General features: G+C 42.2%; 1 protein-coding gene across 2 annotated transcripts in view; it reads right to left on the reverse strand.

The window, feature by feature from the left end:
• Positions 1-10,521: 10,521 nt before the first annotated feature.
• POLD3 (DNA polymerase delta 3, accessory subunit) overlaps positions 10,522-20,483 on the reverse strand; it is a 42,347-nt gene continuing 32,385 nt past the window's right edge. For both annotated transcript variants that reach the window (XM_044752586.2, XM_070490709.1), the window contains exons 10-12: positions 18,321-18,433; positions 17,041-17,119; positions 10,522-12,502 (exon numbers count right to left, since the gene is read on the reverse strand). In XM_044752586.2, coding sequence (XP_044608521.1) covers positions 12,300-12,502; positions 17,041-17,119; positions 18,321-18,433 — 395 coding nt within the window. In that variant the 3' untranslated portion in view covers positions 10,522-12,299. The remainder of the gene's footprint in view (positions 12,503-17,040; positions 17,120-18,320; positions 18,434-20,483) is intronic.

Here is a 20,483-nt window from a genome sequence, read left to right on the forward strand (position 1 = left end):
CAGCAGCAGCTGCACAAGCAAGAGCACCTCCCTGTCAGTGAATGACCAGACCCCATGTGAGGCACCTTTTGGCTTCTCCCAGGCCTCAGGCAGTTTCCTGCCTCCCCTGGGCACTATCTCTGTAGTTTCATCTTCTTTCCTCAATTAAAACTGTCAAAGCAGGGTTGTTATTTCCTGTCTCCAAATGAGCAAAATAAGTATGACTGGAAACTCAGCTTTATTCAGTTTTGCTTAAGGAAAATTAGATCGGTCTCTGTTAGGAAGCAGTGAGAAAGTCATTCTCATGTACTGATGATGAGCATCAAAATCAGTACAGCCTTAGGGAGGGCAATCTGCGTCAAGAGTTTATTAACAATTTTTTCTTTGACACAGTAATTCTAGTCCTAGGAATCTATCTTAAGGATAATTTAAAACACATCAAGGAGCTGGCCCCGTGTCTGAATGGTTAAGTTCACATGCTCCACTTCGGCAGCCTAGAGTTTGCTGGTTTGGATCCTAGGCATGGACCTACAACACTGCTCATCAGGCCATGCTGTGGCGGCATCTCACTTAGAAGAACTAGAATGACTTGCAACTAGGATATACAACTGTACAACAATATGTACTGGGGCTTTGGGGAGAGAAAAAAAAAAAGAGGAGATTGGCAACAGAGGTTAGCTCAGGGCCAATCTTCCCCCCCGCCCCCCCCAACCCACAACACATCAAAATTTGGTTGTATTTAGGCAAAATGCAAGCATAACGCTCAATAGAAATTTGTCTCTATTGGACTTGCTTAAAAGTTGCTTAAAAGACATTCAGTTTTCAGATGAGAGTTACTATTACAAGGTATTTAGGTCCAAAATTTAGCAATTTGGAGGATATAAGAGAGAAAAAAAGCTCTCAACTCTGTAATGTGGTAAAGTGTCGAGAGGAGCGAACTAAAACTTCAGAATCAAGCTCCCCAGCTGACCTACCGCCCTGCGTGGCAGTCTTGGTGAGTCACCTACCCTCCTTGGGCCTGCTCCCTCCTCTAGAAAATGGGGTACTATCTGCCCTCTCTACTTTGGACAGGCATGTAAGGAGGGGGTCCAGCTTTCCCTTTTGTCTTTACTAGTGAGCTCTCTGTAATGACAGGAATGGTCTTCACTGGCTTCCCTTGGCCTTTAGAATGACAAAATCCTTACCACAGCCACAAGCTTCCCAACAGTCTGGCCCAGCCTACCTCTCTAGCCTCATCTTGGGCACAACCTCCCTGTTGGTCACTGTGTTCCAGCCACACCTCCCTCCAGGGCCTTCACACATGCTCTTCCCTCTGCCTGAAATTCTGTACCCCCTTTGCCTGACAAACCCCTACTTATCTGTAAGTCTGAGCTTAAATGTCACTTTCACTAGGATATCTTCCCAAATGACCCCCAACATGGTCAGGTCCCCCTATTGTATCCTCTCACAGTGCCCCCTGCAGATCCTTTGTAAGGCTTCTCACACTGGTCCTTAAATACCTGTGTACGCCATTATTTATTTGGCTGCCTCTCCCCTTCAGAACTCCCTGAGGGCAGGTTCTGTTTCTGACTTGTTCATGACTGTCTTTTCAGGGCTTGGCAGAGTGCCCAGCACAGAGACACAAGGTAATTTGTTAAATGAATGAATTCTTATAATCTGAGATCGGCAGGGATAGAGATCTAATACTTTCATTTTACAGCTGACAAACTAAGGCCCAGAGAAGATAAATAACTTTTCCAGGATCCCATGGCCAGTGAGCGGAAAAGGCAGTTTCAGAATTCATTCATTCATTCGATAAATGTTTTCTAAGAGCCTACTACGTTCCAGGCACTGTCCCAGGTCCTGGAGATAGACCGATGGCCAAGACAGCCCCTGACCTCCTAGAACTCACATCGTGGGGAGGAGATGGCCAACAGGCAGATAACCAAATAGCACTTATCTCTAGCTCACATCTTACATATCTATGAAGAAAGAGGTGCTCTGAAGACAAAATCATATAACCAGTGAAGTCTCAAAGCCATGTTTTTTGCTTCAAAGTGCAGGGCTCTTTCCACTACACCACGCTGCCTGCCCTGAGTAAACAAACAAAACCATAATTTATGAGGCTCCCTCAGCTGCCTCTGTGTGTGCTTAGTGGGGTGAAACCCTCATGCTGTCCATGAAAAAGGGCCAACATCATCAGAAGCAGCAGCTGACTGGCTTGCCTGCTAAAGCAGGTGTCATAGCATTAGCCAGCCTGGCCTCTACTGCCTTGAAACTTCACATCTGGCGCCCAAAGAGCGAGGGAGTGTGTTTAAATAAGACAGCTATTGACCAAGTGGACTGAGGAGGGTTGGAGTTGGCTGGTCTCTGGGAATGATGCAAACCACAAGGGGACAGTACTCAGGAGGTGAACAGGGAAAACAGATGGGCTCAAACTGCAGGCGTGACTATTGCCTGCGCACCCCATACATCATTAGGGGAGGCAGGGGGAGGCCTCTTCGCTGCTGGAGATATGTTTATTTTTTCACTTATAAAGGCACCCTCTGATGTCTGTACTTGGGGAAATAGAACATACACTCAGACCACTGGCTTTCCTCTAAACTGTTTCAAGTAGAAATGTGGTTGAAACAAGAGTATAGAATGCACGCAGAGTGACACGGCAGCCCCCCTGAACGGTAAGGGTGCTGGCGGATCAAAATCAAAGGGGAGTCGTGGATTGTACAGGTGAGCAGAATCACAAGGATGCCCCCAGAAACACTGGGTCCACGAGCACTCCCTCCTCACTTGTCATAACATCAGTTTTGATAGCCCAATGTGTTGTCTGTAACATAAAGTGGACACTCGAATAAAGGATGGTTGGAAAAAAAATAAATGAAGGATGACAACTCATTCTTCTCACATAGGTAAGATTAAAGCCCAAAGCACTGTTTGAAAATATTAATAGTCACGGTTTACTGACCAACCACTGTGAACTGGGCACTTTATATGTATTACCTCTAGTCCTTGAGGTAGATATTACCTTCACCTTACAGATGAGGAAACTGAGGCTCAGAGAAGTTAAGTGACTTTCTGGTAGTCACACTGGTAGGAAACGGGCACTGAGTTCCAGTCTGTCCGACTCTAAAGTCCAAGTACTTTCTACAAAACCAAGATGTGACAAGCACTTGCCTGATAGCAAAAAGCAACTGTCGCTAGCTGCTCTGCTGCTTCTAACATTTTACGGGCTGGGAAGCCACATAACTCACACTGTGAGCTACGCACGATTCTAAGAAAGGGGAGGGCGAGCTTCAGGGTAGCTGTTCCCTCATTTTAGGGGTGAGCTTTGGGGTTCACAGCAAAAAACTTACTGCTAGAGTAGAAGCATATCACTGTACAGTCCCAAGTATAACGGCTGTTCAGTGACTGCCTGATGTGCACCTTAATTACGATATGCAAGAAGGCTTGCTGCACTCCCTGCCCCCGGAAAAGAACTCACGTCAAGAATGGGAGACGACAGGACACTCAGTCTGCCCCTCAAATCCCAGCTTTCCATGTGCTAGTGGGGCAGCCTCTCTGCCACTCAATTTCCTAATTCACGAAATTGGGCTGATATCTACACCTCACAGAATTGTTAGGATTAAATGACATAAAGTATACCGAAGCACCTGGCATGGAATAGGTGCACAATAAATATGACTTAGGAGGAATTTAGTTGCCCAGTCTGGGACTATGGGTCATTCTGGCCCAAAGAATTCCAGGGAGATGCGGTCAGTTCCAGGTCTAAATCAGACTGCGTGTTTGTGCGTCAGAGAATGGCCTACATGTATCCTTAGTGGAACCGTGGAACCAATCCCATCTCCATGGTTTAACTCGGCCCATGGCTCAGACAAGAGCCAGAGGATTTCCAAGCATGAGATGACCCAGCAAAAGGCAAATCATTCCACATTTGAAGTCACTCCCAATTCTCTCCTGTCCTGAGTTTCCAAGGGGATCAAAGGAGTCATTTGCCTAAAACTGAACTGAATCCAGCTGCATATTACCTTCCCCTGCTTGCTCTATCTCAAGATGCAGGTGCAATCTGGCTCTTACGTATGGCCTACTTCATACCGGTAATTTTCTCTTCTGGCGATTTTTTGAATGTACAAATTTGACACGTTAAAAATTCTTCAATGGCTTCCTATTGCCTGTAGAGTGATCTCAACTACTTAGCAAAGACCTCTGTGATCTGTCCCTTGCCTACTTACTTGGCCTCATAACCCACCATCACCCCTTCTCACCAAACCACTTAGAACTCTCTAAACACCCCATGCTTTCTCTTGTACCTGTGCCTCCTATCTTGCATATGTGTTCCTCCTGCCCGAGATGCCCTTCACTTTCCCATTTGGCAAACTCCTATTCTCAAGACCTCAGATAAGCACTTCCTCTTCTGTGAATCCTTAACCTCTAAGGCAGTCACAGTCACAGACAACCATTCCCTAGGCCCACACCGACTTGTGGGCATGTATCCCCTTTACGGAGAGGAGAAACGACATGGTACAGCGGAAAGAATACAGGCTTCAAGTCAGAAAGCCTAGAGTTCAAATTCTGGCCCTCCCTCTAGGCCAGCCAGACACCAACTAGAAGAGAAAGCCTCCGTCTCTAGCCTAATGTATAGTGCACTGGTGTGGTTTCCCATATGTAAAGATAGATGCAGGGGATTGTAGCCAAAAGATTCGGTGACCTGAATCACTGGCAAGATCATCCCCATCTGGGACTGACAATTTTAAAGGTATAATTCACGCTGCTCCTTTTGTTCTAACCTCCATGTTACACTCATCTGACAGGGAGTCAGCTTCCTATACAGGTTTGCTAATTGCAACCATTCAAGTATTCTAGTTCCTCCAATTTTTCATTATAAATTTGTTATTAAAAAAACACATCTCTTGGGGCCAGCCTGGTGGCTCAGCAGTTAAGTGCCCACATTCTGCTTCGGTGGCCCAGGGTTCGCTGGTTCGGATCCCAGGTACGGACATGGCACCGCTTGGCAAGCCATGCTGTGGTAGGCATCCCAGATATAAAGTAGAGGAAGATGGGCACAGATGTTAGCTCAGGGCCAGTTTTCCTCAGCAAAAAGAGGAGGATTGGCAGTAGTTAGCTCAGGGCTAATCCTCCTCAAAAAAATAAAAATAAAAATAACACACCTCACCTTTGTCACTTATTGGGCAAATCATTTAAACTCTCTTACCCTCCTTATCTTCATATATAAATGAAAAGTGTTGTAAGGATTACAGAAAATATATTTAGATACCAAGCATAAATTTTGGCATGTGACAAGCACTCATAAATATATTATTATTATAGCACATTATAATTATTTGTCTATGTCTCACCCTCCACTAGGTAGTAAATTCCTCAGGGGCAAGAAATTCATCTTTGTATCCCCAGCATCTAGCACAACAGTGCTGGGCACAAAGGAAACTTTTAACAAAAGTCTGAAATGCAAACATGCACGTGTCTTGCCAAGAAAGGCAGAGAATCTGTCATGTGCTTCTCTTATATCTTTCACAGCAGCCACTATGGTTGTTGAGCAAATCAGCAAGCATTCATTCAGGGTACACTTAGGAGTCGACAAACACATCCTTCTTCTTAGGGGTTGCTTCCAGTGGAAAAGTCACGTGATGTGAAGTCTGAAGACCCAGGTTCTAGCCTGGTTCACTCCCTTACTGTGAGATATTGGGCATACCAGCTAAATAACCTGGGCTTGTTTTCTGCAAAATAGGGGAGAGAAAAACCTTGTGGGTTATCACAAGGATGAAATAAGATAAAGTAAAGCACCGCATAAATAAAGGTAGAATATAACTAAGAGGGACAAGGGGAACACTCACAGCAGGCTTTACGGTTTGCAGGAAAATGGTTCTGCTTCCTGTACATCCCATTCCAGGATAGAATAAAAAAGCACAATATCATGATTATGCTATGTTTATGTAACCTTCACACATCTTTTAGGAAAAACTGGTTTTGATAATCAAAATGCAAAACACTGCCTTGGCTAACCCAGTGCAATCAGTGGGCAACCAGTGCTCTGGGGCCACTTTTCTACCTATGAACCTGCAGCGTGGTGCAAATAGGGCAAAAAATGCCAACTTTCCTCTTGATTTTCTCATGAAGGTTACGTCAAAAGCAAGGCCAAAAATTGGACAGTCTTTTTCAAGGAAAAACAGCGTTCTTGATAGAAACTGGGGCCAATTAAATGGATTGCTTAGGGAACTATGCTCTATTTAGAAGAGTTTCCTAGTGATCTAAAATTAATCAGAAAACTTAATTTTAGTCTAGCCTCTCTTTAAACTCTTCTTAACATTTATTAGTCTACTTATGTAACTGTAAGTTAGTAAGTATGGTATACTGAACATAAGTGAATCTTTGTTTATAGATTCAGACCACTTGGCTGGGATGCTGTAGAGAAGACTCAAGCAGCAGATGAGTGGTTGAGTTAGATAAACATTAAGATCGCCTTCAAACCTGACAAGCTAGGATCTGAAAAACTAGTTGTACTTTCACTTATAAAAACGAACATCAATCATCATTGCGCTGTATGGAAGTGTGAACTAATCTGTAGCCAAGAGCAGTATAGCATCATGGTTAAGACTGCAGGCACTGGAGCCAAATTGTCAAAATTTATATCCTGGCTCTGTCACTTGCTAACTCCGTGACCTTGAACAAGTTACTTAACTTCTCTGCCTCAGTTTCCTCATGTGAAAAATGGGAATAAAAGTATCTATCTCATAGGGTTGCTATGAGGATTAAGAATTAATACACTCACATACTTGGAACAGTGCCTGGCACATAGTAAGTGCTCAAAAAATGTGGGTTATTTTGCTTTGTGTTAGTTTAATATACGTCAGAATACTAAGGGCTGCCCATGTAGTATTTCATGAAAGCCTTAAAACAATCATTTAAGGTAGGTGGAAGCTCACTGTAAAGATGCAGAAATTGAAGTTCTCAGAGGATGAGTACCTTACCTAAGGTCAGTGCCTTAGGTAGGGTCTGACTCCGTCCCAAGCCTGGTTTGTTTCCATCACAGCACCCTACTTCCCCAGTACACCAAAACTGTTGAGTGTGTACAAAACTGAGCTGAATTTATGCTGATCCAATATATATCCTATAAGCTGCCTTTTGGAATAACTGTTGGTCCCTGCTTGCTATGTTGTCAATATTCTTAAGGTAGGACAGAAATAAATCCATTGAGGGTTCACTTAATCACGGTTTACTTACATCACGATTGTGTAAATGGTGAGTGACGTTCAAACAGCTAAATAAAACCCGCTAAAATGGTCAACCTTCCTCAGCCTGTTTCTTGTTTTAAATCCTTTTTTGTTCTTTGCACAGGACTATAACATTTTGTCCATTATGATTATCCCAGTTCTTTTCTGAATTAAGTCACTTGTCTACCACTCATCTAAACATTGTCTCAACTGCTCTGCAATGCTGTTCAGTGTGTACGTCCTGCCACTCTAAAGTGGTAACCTCTGAGCTCTTGCAATCTCTGAAGTATCTCATCCAGGACTAAACATAACTAGCATTCAACAACTGCTTGACGCTTTGGATTTGAATGATCCAAAGCAGATATTAAACGTGGTTTTTCCATTCTTCAAAAGCAGTCCAGTAAAAGACATGAAATAAGAACTTTAAGAAAACCTAAAAGACCAAAAGACAGCAGTTAAAGAAGGACTAGCCATGAAGAACTTTGAGTATTAAAAATAAGAGGGGGAGAAGCCAAGGAGAAGCCTCAAGAAACAAGGAATCTGGCAAAAGCAAATGAGAAAAAAGAGGGGGAGAGGCATAGAGGAGTCAGACAACATTCAGGGTCTGAAATGAAAGGGGAATTCTAGAGTTAAGGTGGGTTTGGATCAGAAGCGTTACCAAGTTTCTCTAGCTAAAGAGCCTGGGTGGCAATCTGTGGGTGGCCCACACTTAAGAACACAAAAAAACTGGACAGAGATACAAGTGGTGAGAAGTGTCATGCAGCAGGGAGTGGCAAGAGTCAATCCTACATGCAGTCATTTGGGTACAATGTGCCCTTCAGAAAGGGCATGGTGACAGCATGGACTAATTTACAGAGCCGCCAGGGCAATAACTCAGAAAGCAATACTGCCTTCTCACAACGAGGCAGCCCCAGAATGTTTCATGGTGGTAAAAAGCTGCATTACAGCATACTAAGATCCCGGAACCAATGAAAGGAGACAAGTTTACCAAAACGAGTCTTGACACAGAGTACGTTTTTGGCAAATACATTATTATGCACTCATTCTACTCAGGTCCTGGAGAAACTATTTCATTTCCTTATATGGCCCTTCTCTTCAGCTCTCTCCTGTGTAATAACTAACGTCTTCTTAGAGAAACAAAGATAGAAAAGGAATAGAACCGTTCCACTCATCCCCCCCACCCTTAGTCTTTTTCAGGGAGATGAGTAGAGGCTCATATCATTGAGGGTGTCGGAGAAGAACTACCAGCTTTTGAAATCACTTTTTAAAAACTGAAATAATTTCTGCTGGAGAAATCTAATGTTGATGGGGGAGTACAGGGGAAACGCTGCAATTGTCTATGCTGGCTGCCAGAATTAAGCAGCCTTATTTTAACCATGACATTTTTTTTTAACCCCATTAGAATTTTCACTTTAATACTACCAGAACTAAGATACAATGTGCATGTACGGGTAGAAACACCAACTATTTGGTACATAAAATCAAGGAAAATGCCAGATGTCACTCTTAAATGAGACCCGACTTCCAATGTTACGCCTCTGCTTAAAATCCTTCACTTGGCCCTCACAGTCTTCAAATAAAATCCAAACTCCTTAGCAGGACCCCAACTTCATTTCTCAATATACTGCCCTCCCTATTCCAAAATTCTACAGTCCATTTCCTCCCCAAAACTATGCTCCTCTGCCTGGAAAGTCCTTCCCATTCCTCCTTGCTTGGTAAAAATCCTACTCATCCTTCAAAAAACTGCTTGGCTTCCCCTCTCCTCCAGGAAGACTTCCTTGACACCCACTCTCATATTGTAACGATGGGCCCTCCAGGACCAGTTCAACTGACCCCATCTTATCAACAGAATAATTAAGAGTGGTTTTTCAGGAACTAAGACATCTTGTCCAGTTCAGGCCAGGAGAACCCACCAACCCATCAAATGAGCCTATGAAAATGCTTGACAAGTGACCTTTTTGACATCAAGGAGCTAAAAACTCCACTCAGATCACAGTAATGCCGCCATTTTGTAAACATGCATCCTATGAAGAGGCAAGAAACTTGACTATGCTTGCGCAGATCATTAATTACCTCACTCTTCCTTACCTTCAATCATCAATCTCCACACTTCAGACTACCCTGCCCTTCATCCCACAAATTGTACCCCAAGCCCTGGACCGGGGAGGCAGATCTGAGCGCATATATGCCCCTGTTTCCTTGCAGATCAATCTCACAAAATAAAGCTACATTTCTTGTCCAAAAAGCTGATGCCATAATAACTGGCTTTTTTTACGTGCATCTGGTAGGAGAACCCCATTTGTGCGGTAACACTATGAGCTCTCAGAGGACCCTGTGCTTATTTGCCACTGTACTCACCGTATGACGCTATAATTTCATTTTACTGGCTTGTCTCTTCCACTAGATCCGGAGGACAAGTGCCAAATTCTAGGATTCTATTATATCTTTGAGTGCCCAGGTCAGAGGCCTGACACATAGTACATACACAATAAATGTTTTAGTGAATAGTAAATATAGCCATCTACAAATCCCCCTTTCTTTCAATAGGAAAATACTCTCTCTAAAGCCTTTCATAGAAGAGGACAACTATTTTCCCCCGTTGACCACATTTACAGTCAGAATGATGACTGTGAGAGAGGATAACATTTGGGTCACATCCTTGATAACATTTCAGGAAGTTGGTAGCTGACTGCATCATTAAGACATCAGGAAGGAAGCCACCATTTGGAGAGCACCTATGTGCTGTCAAAGTGTACCGAAATTATGCTATATCTATTACTTCAGTCTTGACAACCCACAGTAACTCGTTTTAGCTCTATTTTGAAAAAGAACTTGAGGTTTAGAAATTTGCCCAAGGTCACACAGCTAACAAGCGATGAAGCCAAACTAATATAATGTGCAAGATCAGGACTAGATTTCCTTCTAAAGGAACTAAAAAATGAGGTTGGCTGAAACTAAGATTTCCCACAAGGCTGAAAAAATGATGAAGGCAGCAAATAACTTGTCCATCTCAGACTATGGGTATGCACTTTTAACAATATAAACTGAAAACCAGCCTTGTTCCTGTTGAGAGTTTAAATAATTGCCCACACTGCTGCCATCCTGTCAAATGACAGACTCATCAGACATTTAGTTTGAAGCACTGTATTAAAACAGCTTCTCAAATTTATTTAACTCATGTGGATAACATGGTAGAGTTTTGTATAAAAAGAAAAAAAAAGCCACCACTTACTACTTCCTAAGCCTTGCAGACAGCTCAGAATTTAGGCAGCATATTGGGCATACTAACCACAGGATTTGCATTATCCTTTCAAAGATGGAACTCCACCGGCACCAGAGATTTCCAATTCAAAATTCAGTTTTATTAGAGATCCCAGCATAATAATTTTTTTAAAAAGACTGGATTGTTGCTTTTTTCTTTAATTTTGTAGTCCTAAAGGCAATGACAAAAATAACCATTTAAAAGGGATTCCTCTCCAGAAATTTTTTTGTAAAGGTTTAAGTCCACGCTTTCCATTCTTCTCTTCAGCCTTTTACATTTTAAAAAGAAAGGGGTTTGGAATATGTCAACCTTTACTCAGCTTGCTACAAAAAGCCTCTGCCTTCTCTGCCTAGACGTAACGCCAGGACTCATCTCCCAAACCTCTGGTCTTAATCAAGTCCGTGGGGTGCCTGGCTGGAGAGCCCTGGGTGACGCTTGCTAAAGAAGTTCCTCTTAATCCAAGGCCAGTCACAATCTTAACCTTAAACAGTAGACGGCTGACTGCATCACTTACGACATACACCAGGCTAAGGCGGAAGGAGCAAGTCAGACATCCCTCGTCTGTTAGTCATGAGTCACGCCAGCATCCGAGCCTGTGTTCCTCTCCCCAGAGCTCACTGTGCAAGATCACCACCACACCACCTCGATCCACTGAGTTCATTGTCCGGCCATAACAGAACTCACTTAAAAGTTATCACTGGAATAGATGATTTTCCATAAGTAACAAATGAAAATGTTTTATTTGTGTTTAGATTACCAACAACTCAGTCTCTGCATCTCTTCTTGGACAGTCTGTACTTCTAGGCAAATGAGAGAGTTAAAAATACAGAGGAGGAACATCTGTATGTAAAGGTGTGCTTTATCTCTTCCTATTACCTTCCTGGAAAATTGTTGTTTCTGAACTTTCCGGTTCCTTGAGAAGCAGAAATTTTACTTAACTGTGGTACACTGGATATAGGAAGGGATTTCTTTTTAGCCTTCATTTCACTGTATGAGTTTCACTCTCTAGATACTGAGAGTGGGAAAGGGAGACAAGGAAGGAGACAAAATCATGAAGAGCAGTATAAAGCATGCCCTGTGTCAGCAACACGACAAGTCCTCTAATATCATCAATGCTGACTCTAAATAATTTCTGGTGGAGATGAATACATCATTACATTTCTATTTGTGCTCTGCCTGAGGCTTTTCCCTAACCACTAATTGTGAATGAAGGTCTAGTGAGAGAGCTTTTGTGAAAGGGGTAGAACACTGTAGCCTGGTGTCAGTGTACTTCATAATGGAGGAAAAGAGGATTACAGGGAGATTTTTGTTTCAGCCTTTAGTCCAACCAAGATTTAAAAGACTTACGGAAAATGGCTTCACACAGAAGTGTGGTAGCGGGGAAGAGATGATAGGGAGAGTGGCAAACACATCCAGTAAAATTCAGGGATAAAAGAATACCCACACAAGTCCACAGAATACAAAGGAACAAGGAGGAAGACTTCCTGAGCCATAACAGATCAGGGCATAGGGCCGGTAGGGTGCAGTGGATTAGCCACTAAACGGCTTCAGTGATAACTCTGAAACCTGTTCCAATTTATTTTTGGAGTAAATTCTTCTCCTGGACAGGTCAAAGATTGTGCTTAAAAAATGTCATTAGAAGTTAACAGCTTTTTAAATATTCTTTTGCCTCTTGCTTCCAGGTGATTTCCTTTTGGTTAAAACCAGAAGCAGTATAAACCTTACAGGATGGAAGAACGGTCTTTTGACACAGGCAAGGTGAGGCGCTGGATGAACTTACACAGTAAGTGAGAGTCCGTATGTCTTGGTCTTCTCCCTTGACCACTCCACGTCTCTGACCCAACAGAGACAGCAAGTCACTTCTTCTGGAAGAAGCCAGTAATGGATGCTTGTCTGTTGGCCTTGCCGAGAGCAGCAGTCCCTTTCTTAGCGCCCTTTCGTTCCTCCTTGGGTTCTTTTTTCACAGTTGTGGCTGGGGGTCTGTGTACAGAGGATGTCTTCATCTTAAGCTCCTCTTCACTATCTGTGCAGGATTCACTCTCATAGACTTTTTCAGTCACTGGTAGAATATGGGAAAATGGAATATGAGTGGATTGAGTCATTCAGAACACTACTCTATCAAGAAATTGACATGCCTTACTCACCCCTCAGACCCTCTGATCAAGGGAGGTGTGCTCACCTACCACCTAAGCTTTCTCCCACTGGGAGATCTGATCCACCTTCAGATAGGAAGTATGTATCTTGAGTTCACATAGCCTCTAGCTAGGGCTCTGAATCAACATTCACCCTTACTCCCCTACTGCTGTGTCCCAAGCCTTTAAATGGGCCCTCATCATTTGATTGCCCAAATCCTGTATTTAGGCACTGGTCTATGCTAGCTTACCCTGTGAGCTCTATATTGGTATCTCAAATACCTACTTCTACCTCCATGCTTTGACTGACTTCTTCAGTCTTACCTCCCTGACCCACAATGCCTGCTTATATACATGGCTGGTTTTTCTGGTCTTAATCTCCGCTTTACTTACCAGTCCCCAAGCTATCTAGCTATGCTCACAGCCATGGACCCTCCTGGCTAGCGCTATCCTCACATCACCCACTCTCTACACATCCTAAGTACAGAGAATTGGAGATCAGTTACTCAATTGTTCAGTTCCTAGCTCTGAGTGACACAAGATTTAGTAGTAGTCCACAACATGAAGATAACTGTCCCAAGCAAACTCAATCAGAAGACAAACCTGATAGTTTTAAGGATGATGATAAAATGAGAAACAGTTACCAATTCTCGTACTCCCTATAAGCCACAGGCATATTTTACCTTTTCTCCTACCAATAAAATTCACTGAACCCTCTCCAATGGCAACTTTGAAAATAATTACATCAGGGAGGAGTCATTACAAGGAAGCCCCAAAGGGCAGGGACAATGGCTTCCAACAATGATGTCACAGAACTGATAAGAACTCTTCAATATTACTGGAGTGCGTACACCAACCACAAGAAACAGCACAATGCCACCTTCCTGTGACTTTAGAGAGCTGCAGCAGCTGTGTAACCAATGTCAGTTAAATTCTTTCTCAGCATTCCTGGTTGCAGCAAATGACGGAGAAACAGGAAAGGAAAACACCTTTTCTTAGCTGAACAGAGTAACCTAATATGCATAATAAATGAAAGGTATTAAACTGAAAGGTATTTTTCCCATTAAAGAACAATGACAGTTTTAAGCTCTTACTTATTGATCATTTCTTTCTAATAAAATATATTATCAAAGTGTTCTAGAGGCATAGGCTTTGGAATCAAATAGATCTGTGTTCTAATACCTAGTCTGCTGTTTCTATAATCTCAAACTTTAACATGCGTCAGAATCACCTGGAGGGCTTGTTAAAACACAGACTGCCGGACTCTATTTCCAGAGTTTCGGATTCAGTAGGTCTGGGGTGGACCCAAGAATCTGCTTTTCTAACATGTTCCCAGGTGATGAAGATGCTGCTGGTCTGGGGACCACACCTTGAGAATCACTGTTCTTTCTTCTCCTATAAAATGGGGATAGCACTGCCACCCAGAATGTATGGATGCACCTAGCAATCTTTAGCAAGTACTTTTCAGTGCTATTTTTTACCCTTACAATGGGCCATGCTGGAGGTCAACTAGCTATTACCAGTGGAGCATTCCTTCACCTTGACCATCTAATCCAATTAAAATTGCATAATTAATAGGCCCCTCCCTAAGAGTTCCTAAGATTTGTCATTACTTTCAAGAGCCTAGAATTCACTTTGCTGACTCCTGCCAACTTAGAGGCTAAAAAAACACAAATAAGCTTCGAATATATATTAAGGGTTCTCGAAAGCCTTAAGGCTCCACAGACCAGAGGCACTGGAATCTCCCATGAGCCCATTAGAAATGCAGAATATCAGGTCCTACCTGAGGCCTACTGAAGCAGAATTTGAATTTTAGGGAGATCTTCAAGTAACGCACATAGTCAGTCAAGTCTGAGAAATGTTGCTGTAAGATACTTAGGGAATTTCCATGGCATACCTATTAGTTCAGCAATTAATAACCCAGAACACCATCCCCATCTCATATACAACTTCAAAAGCACTATGTAATTGGATTATTGGAACAAATTATGTGCTGTTATTTACTCAATATCTCAAATTAGGGAAGTCTGAACAGCCATCTGCAGATATAAAAAAGAAAACTACTTACTACTAGTTGGTGGCATGACTTGCTCCTTCTGTAAGCTATAAGCTATATTAAGATATTAAGCTATATAAGCTATATTCTGTATTCAAATGACAACATGTCTATAATATTAAACTCCAGCATCAATTAGCTCATTATTTCATTACTTATTAATGAAACCACTGGTTATCTCACTGCCAATTTTGTGGAGTGCATTGCTTGGGGGAGTTAAAAACCAGTCAGGGAAGCACCAACAAAATTTCTTAAGCAGCACACTTGGTATACCTTAAGAGCTAAAAGGAACATTTCTACATTCAAAGCTGTAGCTACTTCAAAGTATAGGAAAAAGGAGATTTCAACTTAAAAACACAGGACCTTTATTTTAGCTGAACATGATGCCACTTTTCTGGGCTGCCATAAAAAAAGGCCCAGTTTAAGCAGGTAACATCAGAATTCTTTTCCATCCAACCATTTAACTCTTAGAAATGCACCTTGTCCAGAAGCTTATCTCAGGGGTCCAATTCCCAGTCCCTGTAGCAAACTCACAGAAAGGCAAAGATCAACCTTTAAACCACAGACCAACTCTGACCCAGCACAGGACAGGGCAAGCCCCCTGCACCGGGACATCTGGAATGGTCTGAGCAGAGAGAGGAAAGCAGAACTCCTTTGTTGGTAACAGGAGCCAAGATTCATTAGGTTGAGCTTGGACTAAAAACTGTAAAAAAAAAGTGCTATGTGAGCACAGTTTTCACTGTTGCATCCAAGGCTCTTAATAGTCCTGTCTGGAGACAGGAGTGCAGAAAAGTCCACAGCCCATACCTGGCCAAAATTTGAGTACTGTTTTGAATAAAGAAATAGGTAATTAGCCACAAATTCCCAATAAACTCTCACAGAGATGTATCTGACATTTTTCTTTTGGGGTAGAGGAAGGAGGAAAAAACTGGCACTGATGCTTTTGTCCTTTTAAATTTAAAAGAAAAAAAATAATAAGAAATTCAACAGTAAAATACATATATTACCACCAATAGTCAAACCAAGAGGCTTGAAAATGCACTACTAAAAGACTGAAAGGAAAAAAAAGAGAGACAGAGATCACTTAAAGTCCAGAATTCATAGGCTCACAGGAAATTTGGCACTGTAAAGACAGAACTTCCACATGCAAAGAGTTTTAGTCCCCAATCCTATGCTACCATTCAAACGGCAGAAGCCTTCTCAGAGGAGTGGGAGGTGGGAAACAATGGAAAGTGGCTCACAATTCATGAGACGTCTTCACCTATTTTAACCACCACATTGCCTAGGAAAAGATGATTCTTCAGAGTCAATCAATCTTTTTAAGACAAAAAGTTGGACCAGAAAAGGAAAGTCAAAAAAGGGAGGGTCTGGCCCCGTGGCATAGTGGTTGGGTGTGGTGTGCTCCATTTCTGTGGCTCAGGTTCACGGGTGCAGACCCTGGGCGAGGACCTACACCACTTGCTGGGCCAGACTGTGGCGGCGACCCACACAGAGGATGGAGGAGGACTGGCACAGATGTTAGATCAGAGCGAATCTTTCTCACCAAAAAAAAAAAAGGGTAAAAATGCTTCTCTAGGAAAGCCAAGCTGTGGCAGGTGCCACAGGAAAGGAAAAACGACAATTATAGGCTATCCAACTAACAAGAGGTTTAAGAACATAACCCACAACTCTTTCCAACCACAAAAAGACTGTAGCAGGCCTCAAGTGCTGAATTCTAAAAGCCCCACAGAAGTCTGGGTCACTTATGGAAAGAGTAGAAGAAGCCTGAATCCTAAGGCCCCTCTAGACCTCCACAGACCTAACATGGTTTACAAACAGGAAACATAAAGGAGGCGACGTGGAGGAGTCACACCCTCTGCAGAACAAGTGGGACAAAATACCAAGAAGACTCTTGACACTCTCTTCAGAGTCTAATATCTATAAGAGCTTCTTTTCCACTGTTCAAATGCATAAAACAACCATTCTAAAAAAACCCATAAATGTTTCTCAACGTCTATGAAAACATTTTAAGTTGGTACTGTAGTTTCTATCTTAAACATGTTTTTAGACATATTAATTACCTCACCTGAATCTTCACAGCAACCCCAAATATAGGCAAAAATAGATATTTACCTCCATTCCACAGATGAAGAAACTTCCCACCAGAGGTGACGTGACTTTTATCTAAGATTTCAAAGCTTATTTTTACAGCATATGGCCCAAACAGGAACCCAGGTTTTCTAACTTTAGTTGTAGTGTTCTCTATACTCTGCTACTCAAAGTGTGGGCCACAGACAAGTGGCGCAGCATCAGCTGGGGGTGAATCACGTGCACATGAAAGCTGGAGGCACAGTGCTCTCTAAGGGATTATGGTGCCTCTCTTAGGTAATAACTCTGTCTCTGAATTTGGAGCCAAAAAATGTTCCTTACCTATGCTGCCATCCTCATCCACAAAGGTTTTAGATTTCAGCACGCGCTTTCGTTTTCTTTTGTTTTCTCCATTTGAGCTCTGAAAGATCATAGGAAGATCAGAGGATACAACATTAAGCTGACCAATGAAGCTACAAAGAAAAATAACAGAAGCTTTTTAATCTATAACAATCACCCTCCAACATTCCCTGATGACAAAATGTTGAACAAGGAACTCTACACACTTCCTTTTAGGGGGCCGACAGTACCACACAGACAAGGTATGCTCATTCTATGTGCAGGCTCAATATTTCATTGTTTGTGAGAAGAAAAGTAGCATGTTGAGCAAAGACCTGTGTTCATTCAATTAAAAAACTCTTGTTGGGTAGTGCAGGCACCATGGCTAAAAGACCGAGAGGAGAAGGACCTTAATGGAGGAGAAAGACAAGTAGAACAGACCAATGCAATCCGCTGTGGTAAGGGCTTTGAAGGAGGGCTGCAGCAGGCATTATGGGAGCACACAGGGAAGGCCCCTAAACCAACCCAGAGGTTTCCACAGCATGTGCCCTTGCTGTAGATCCTTGCTATTCCAGCCTTAACACTGCAACATTACAAGCATCTAATTTAGTCTCAAACAGGTTATCACTGACACCAATTTTCTGTTATCTGCACTGGTCTTTCATCTCATTTTCTTTTCAGCTAATGGGGAAATCAGCGCAAAATTGAAAGCATAGTCTTGACACAATGAATTAAGGAAAACTAACAGTCATAAAGAAAAAAAACTTGTCAGCACCCATCTTCTCAACTCTTCATTATCTACACGAACAGATAAAGACAAGATGCAGCTGAGGATCATTCACAACTACATTTCCCCCTTGTTACCAGCTTTTCTCATCTAGCCCTTTTCCAGGAGAGCTTCTGAAGAACAACAAATATGCATAAGTTGTTAGTTCTGTTCTATCATTCACACACTTTGCTCTGATGCAGGCAAGACCTCATTTTGCACAATTCCAAAAGGAGCTGAATATAGCACAGCAGCCCTGATGCTGGAGGTCATGAAAAACAAACCAGCTCCCAGGACTGACCTCTGCAACCTTCCTGAGACGCCATCCTATAGCTGAACTCTCACTTCAGGTGAGAAGAGGGCCCATCCTGTACTACCTAGCGGAGAACAGAATGAGACATGAGCCATCTGCTGGCATTTGTGAAGCAGACAGGAGTGAACCGATTTAGCAGAGTAGTTCTAGGTCCTTGGACAATAAAAGACACTTGGAAAGTCAATCATCCCAGTAAAGTTGTACCTTGATGGAAGAAGGCTCTGGCTCAGTCTTCAGCACTGGTTCCGGAGATGGAGAAGGAGGAGGAGGTGGGGATGGTGACTCAGCTTCATAAGCGCCAGGAGAGTCTGGTACGACTGAAAATAATGAAACCAGCTTAGAGAAGAGAACTATGGCACTATCTGGTGCAACACCTTCTCCACTGGCTCTCTAAACTTCCATGTCCAGCAAAGGGGATTTTGCAAGCAGTAATTCATGACAACCAAGGACTCTGCAGTTATATATCTTTAAATACATATATCTTTAAAATACACGTTTTATTAATTTTATACAAAGAAAATCAGAGAATCAAAAATTATTAGAGCTGGAATGTACCTTAGAGATCACCTTAGCTAAACTTTTTATTTTACAGATAAGTCAGAGTATAAAGTTGTTTTATAAATATCCACTGATTATCTACCATGGGTCATATATTTCACTTACATTGTTTCACTTCATCCTCACTACAACCCTAAGAGTCAAATATTATTATTTGCACATTGGAGTTGAGTAAACAGAGGTTCAGAGAGGTTAATTAACTTGCCAAGGTCACAGAGCTTGCCACTGAGGAAGGTTTTAAATCCAAGGCGGTTTGATTCCACAGCCTTACTATTCCAACTATTCCATGCTGCCTTACCACTCAGGGCCAGAAATTTCCTCTTAAGATCAAGTAAGTGGATATAATCCTCAGATTATACCAAATGTTCCATGCCAGAGTCTTTGTGACTGATATGAGGATTATTTGCAATCACCTGAGATATTTGTTAGACTGAAATTTTCCAGCTGATGTTAAAAGCATCAATTTCGTGAGAAAAATCATCTTTGAAATGATGATCACAATTATAGCTCTAACAATTAAGACCTGCTTACCATGTTGTATGGGAACTATTTCTAGTGATTGCCCTACTGACGAGGCTTGCTTTGCTACACTGAGATTAGCAGGAAAGAACACTTTTAGGAAAGAAATACTGCTATGGAAATGGTACCACTTGAGAAGAGAGCATCACAGAGGGATCCCATCATTTCTGAACAGTTCCAGAAACAGTGGTCTTAGTATAAGACCCATGAGAGGGGAAATGAAAATCCCCAGGTGACCTATTGCTTAATCAAAACAAAGAAACTGCTGGTCGGGGGCCCGGGTAGCTGCTTAGCCTCACCTGCTCCCTGAATCTCCTGGCTGTATTCAAATTCTTAGCACAAGTCTTGGATCTGAAATTCTCCCAACTGATTAGGTCAGTGTTAAAAATTATGACAGTGGAGGGTTCAAGGCCAAATGACCTAAAGAGGTGAAGCAGAACAGGAGCCAGAATGAAAAAATAAATTATACACTTCAAGTATGAAATGGGCCCCAAAACTTTATAACCTCTGGGAAACAAGAGACAGAAACATAAAAGGAAAGTGGTCCAGTTATTAACCCAGTTCTTGGAGGCTAGAACACGATGGGAGCTCAGGCAAGCAAGAGTAAAGTCAAACCACAGAGCCAAGCACCCATTTTTCTGAAGGTATAGCCATTAAGAAAGCTGTGTCACAATGTGTTACAGTGGTAGTAGGAAAGTTTATATAGTGAGGAAGCCAAAGAAAAGAAATTTTGAGTACTCACAGTAATAAATTTAGGAGTTCTTATTCTATTTCCAGTTCTGTAACCACTTGACTTAACCAAGGAAAACACTTAATCCCAGTGGCACCCTCTAAGACCCCTCTCACTGCACTGTATGGAACTGTTTATCTAGATTCCCCTCCAGACTCTAAGCTCCAAGAGGCAGAGGCACCACAATTTCCCTGTCAGTGAACACGTACCAATAATTTTTTTAAATAAAGGAAGACAATCATTTTCTCAACTAAATTTGGGATGAGGGGCTTCTAGGTCAAGAAAGATTCAACATATCCCTCCTTCTCCCTTCCACACCCCCAAAAAGAAACATTATAACGATGATAAAGGGATAAATGTTGTAACCCCCCTGTAACAGGGAAGAGAACAGAAGAGGAGCCAAGAGCTCTTAATGAATAAGAAACTTCAACAAATCCCTGGAAGATGGAAGGCAAATGGAAGAAAGTTGACCAGAGAAGCATCAGTCAATTAGCTGAGTCAGTTAGGAGAGGTTACTATATATCATAAAACTTCTATTTTATCTGATTTTTGAAACTGTG

The sequence above is a fragment of the Equus asinus genome, chromosome 20 (genome assembly GCF_041296235.1).
Source record: "Equus asinus isolate D_3611 breed Donkey chromosome 20, EquAss-T2T_v2, whole genome shotgun sequence".
NCBI classification, from domain to species: Eukaryota; Metazoa; Chordata; class Mammalia; order Perissodactyla; family Equidae; genus Equus; species Equus asinus.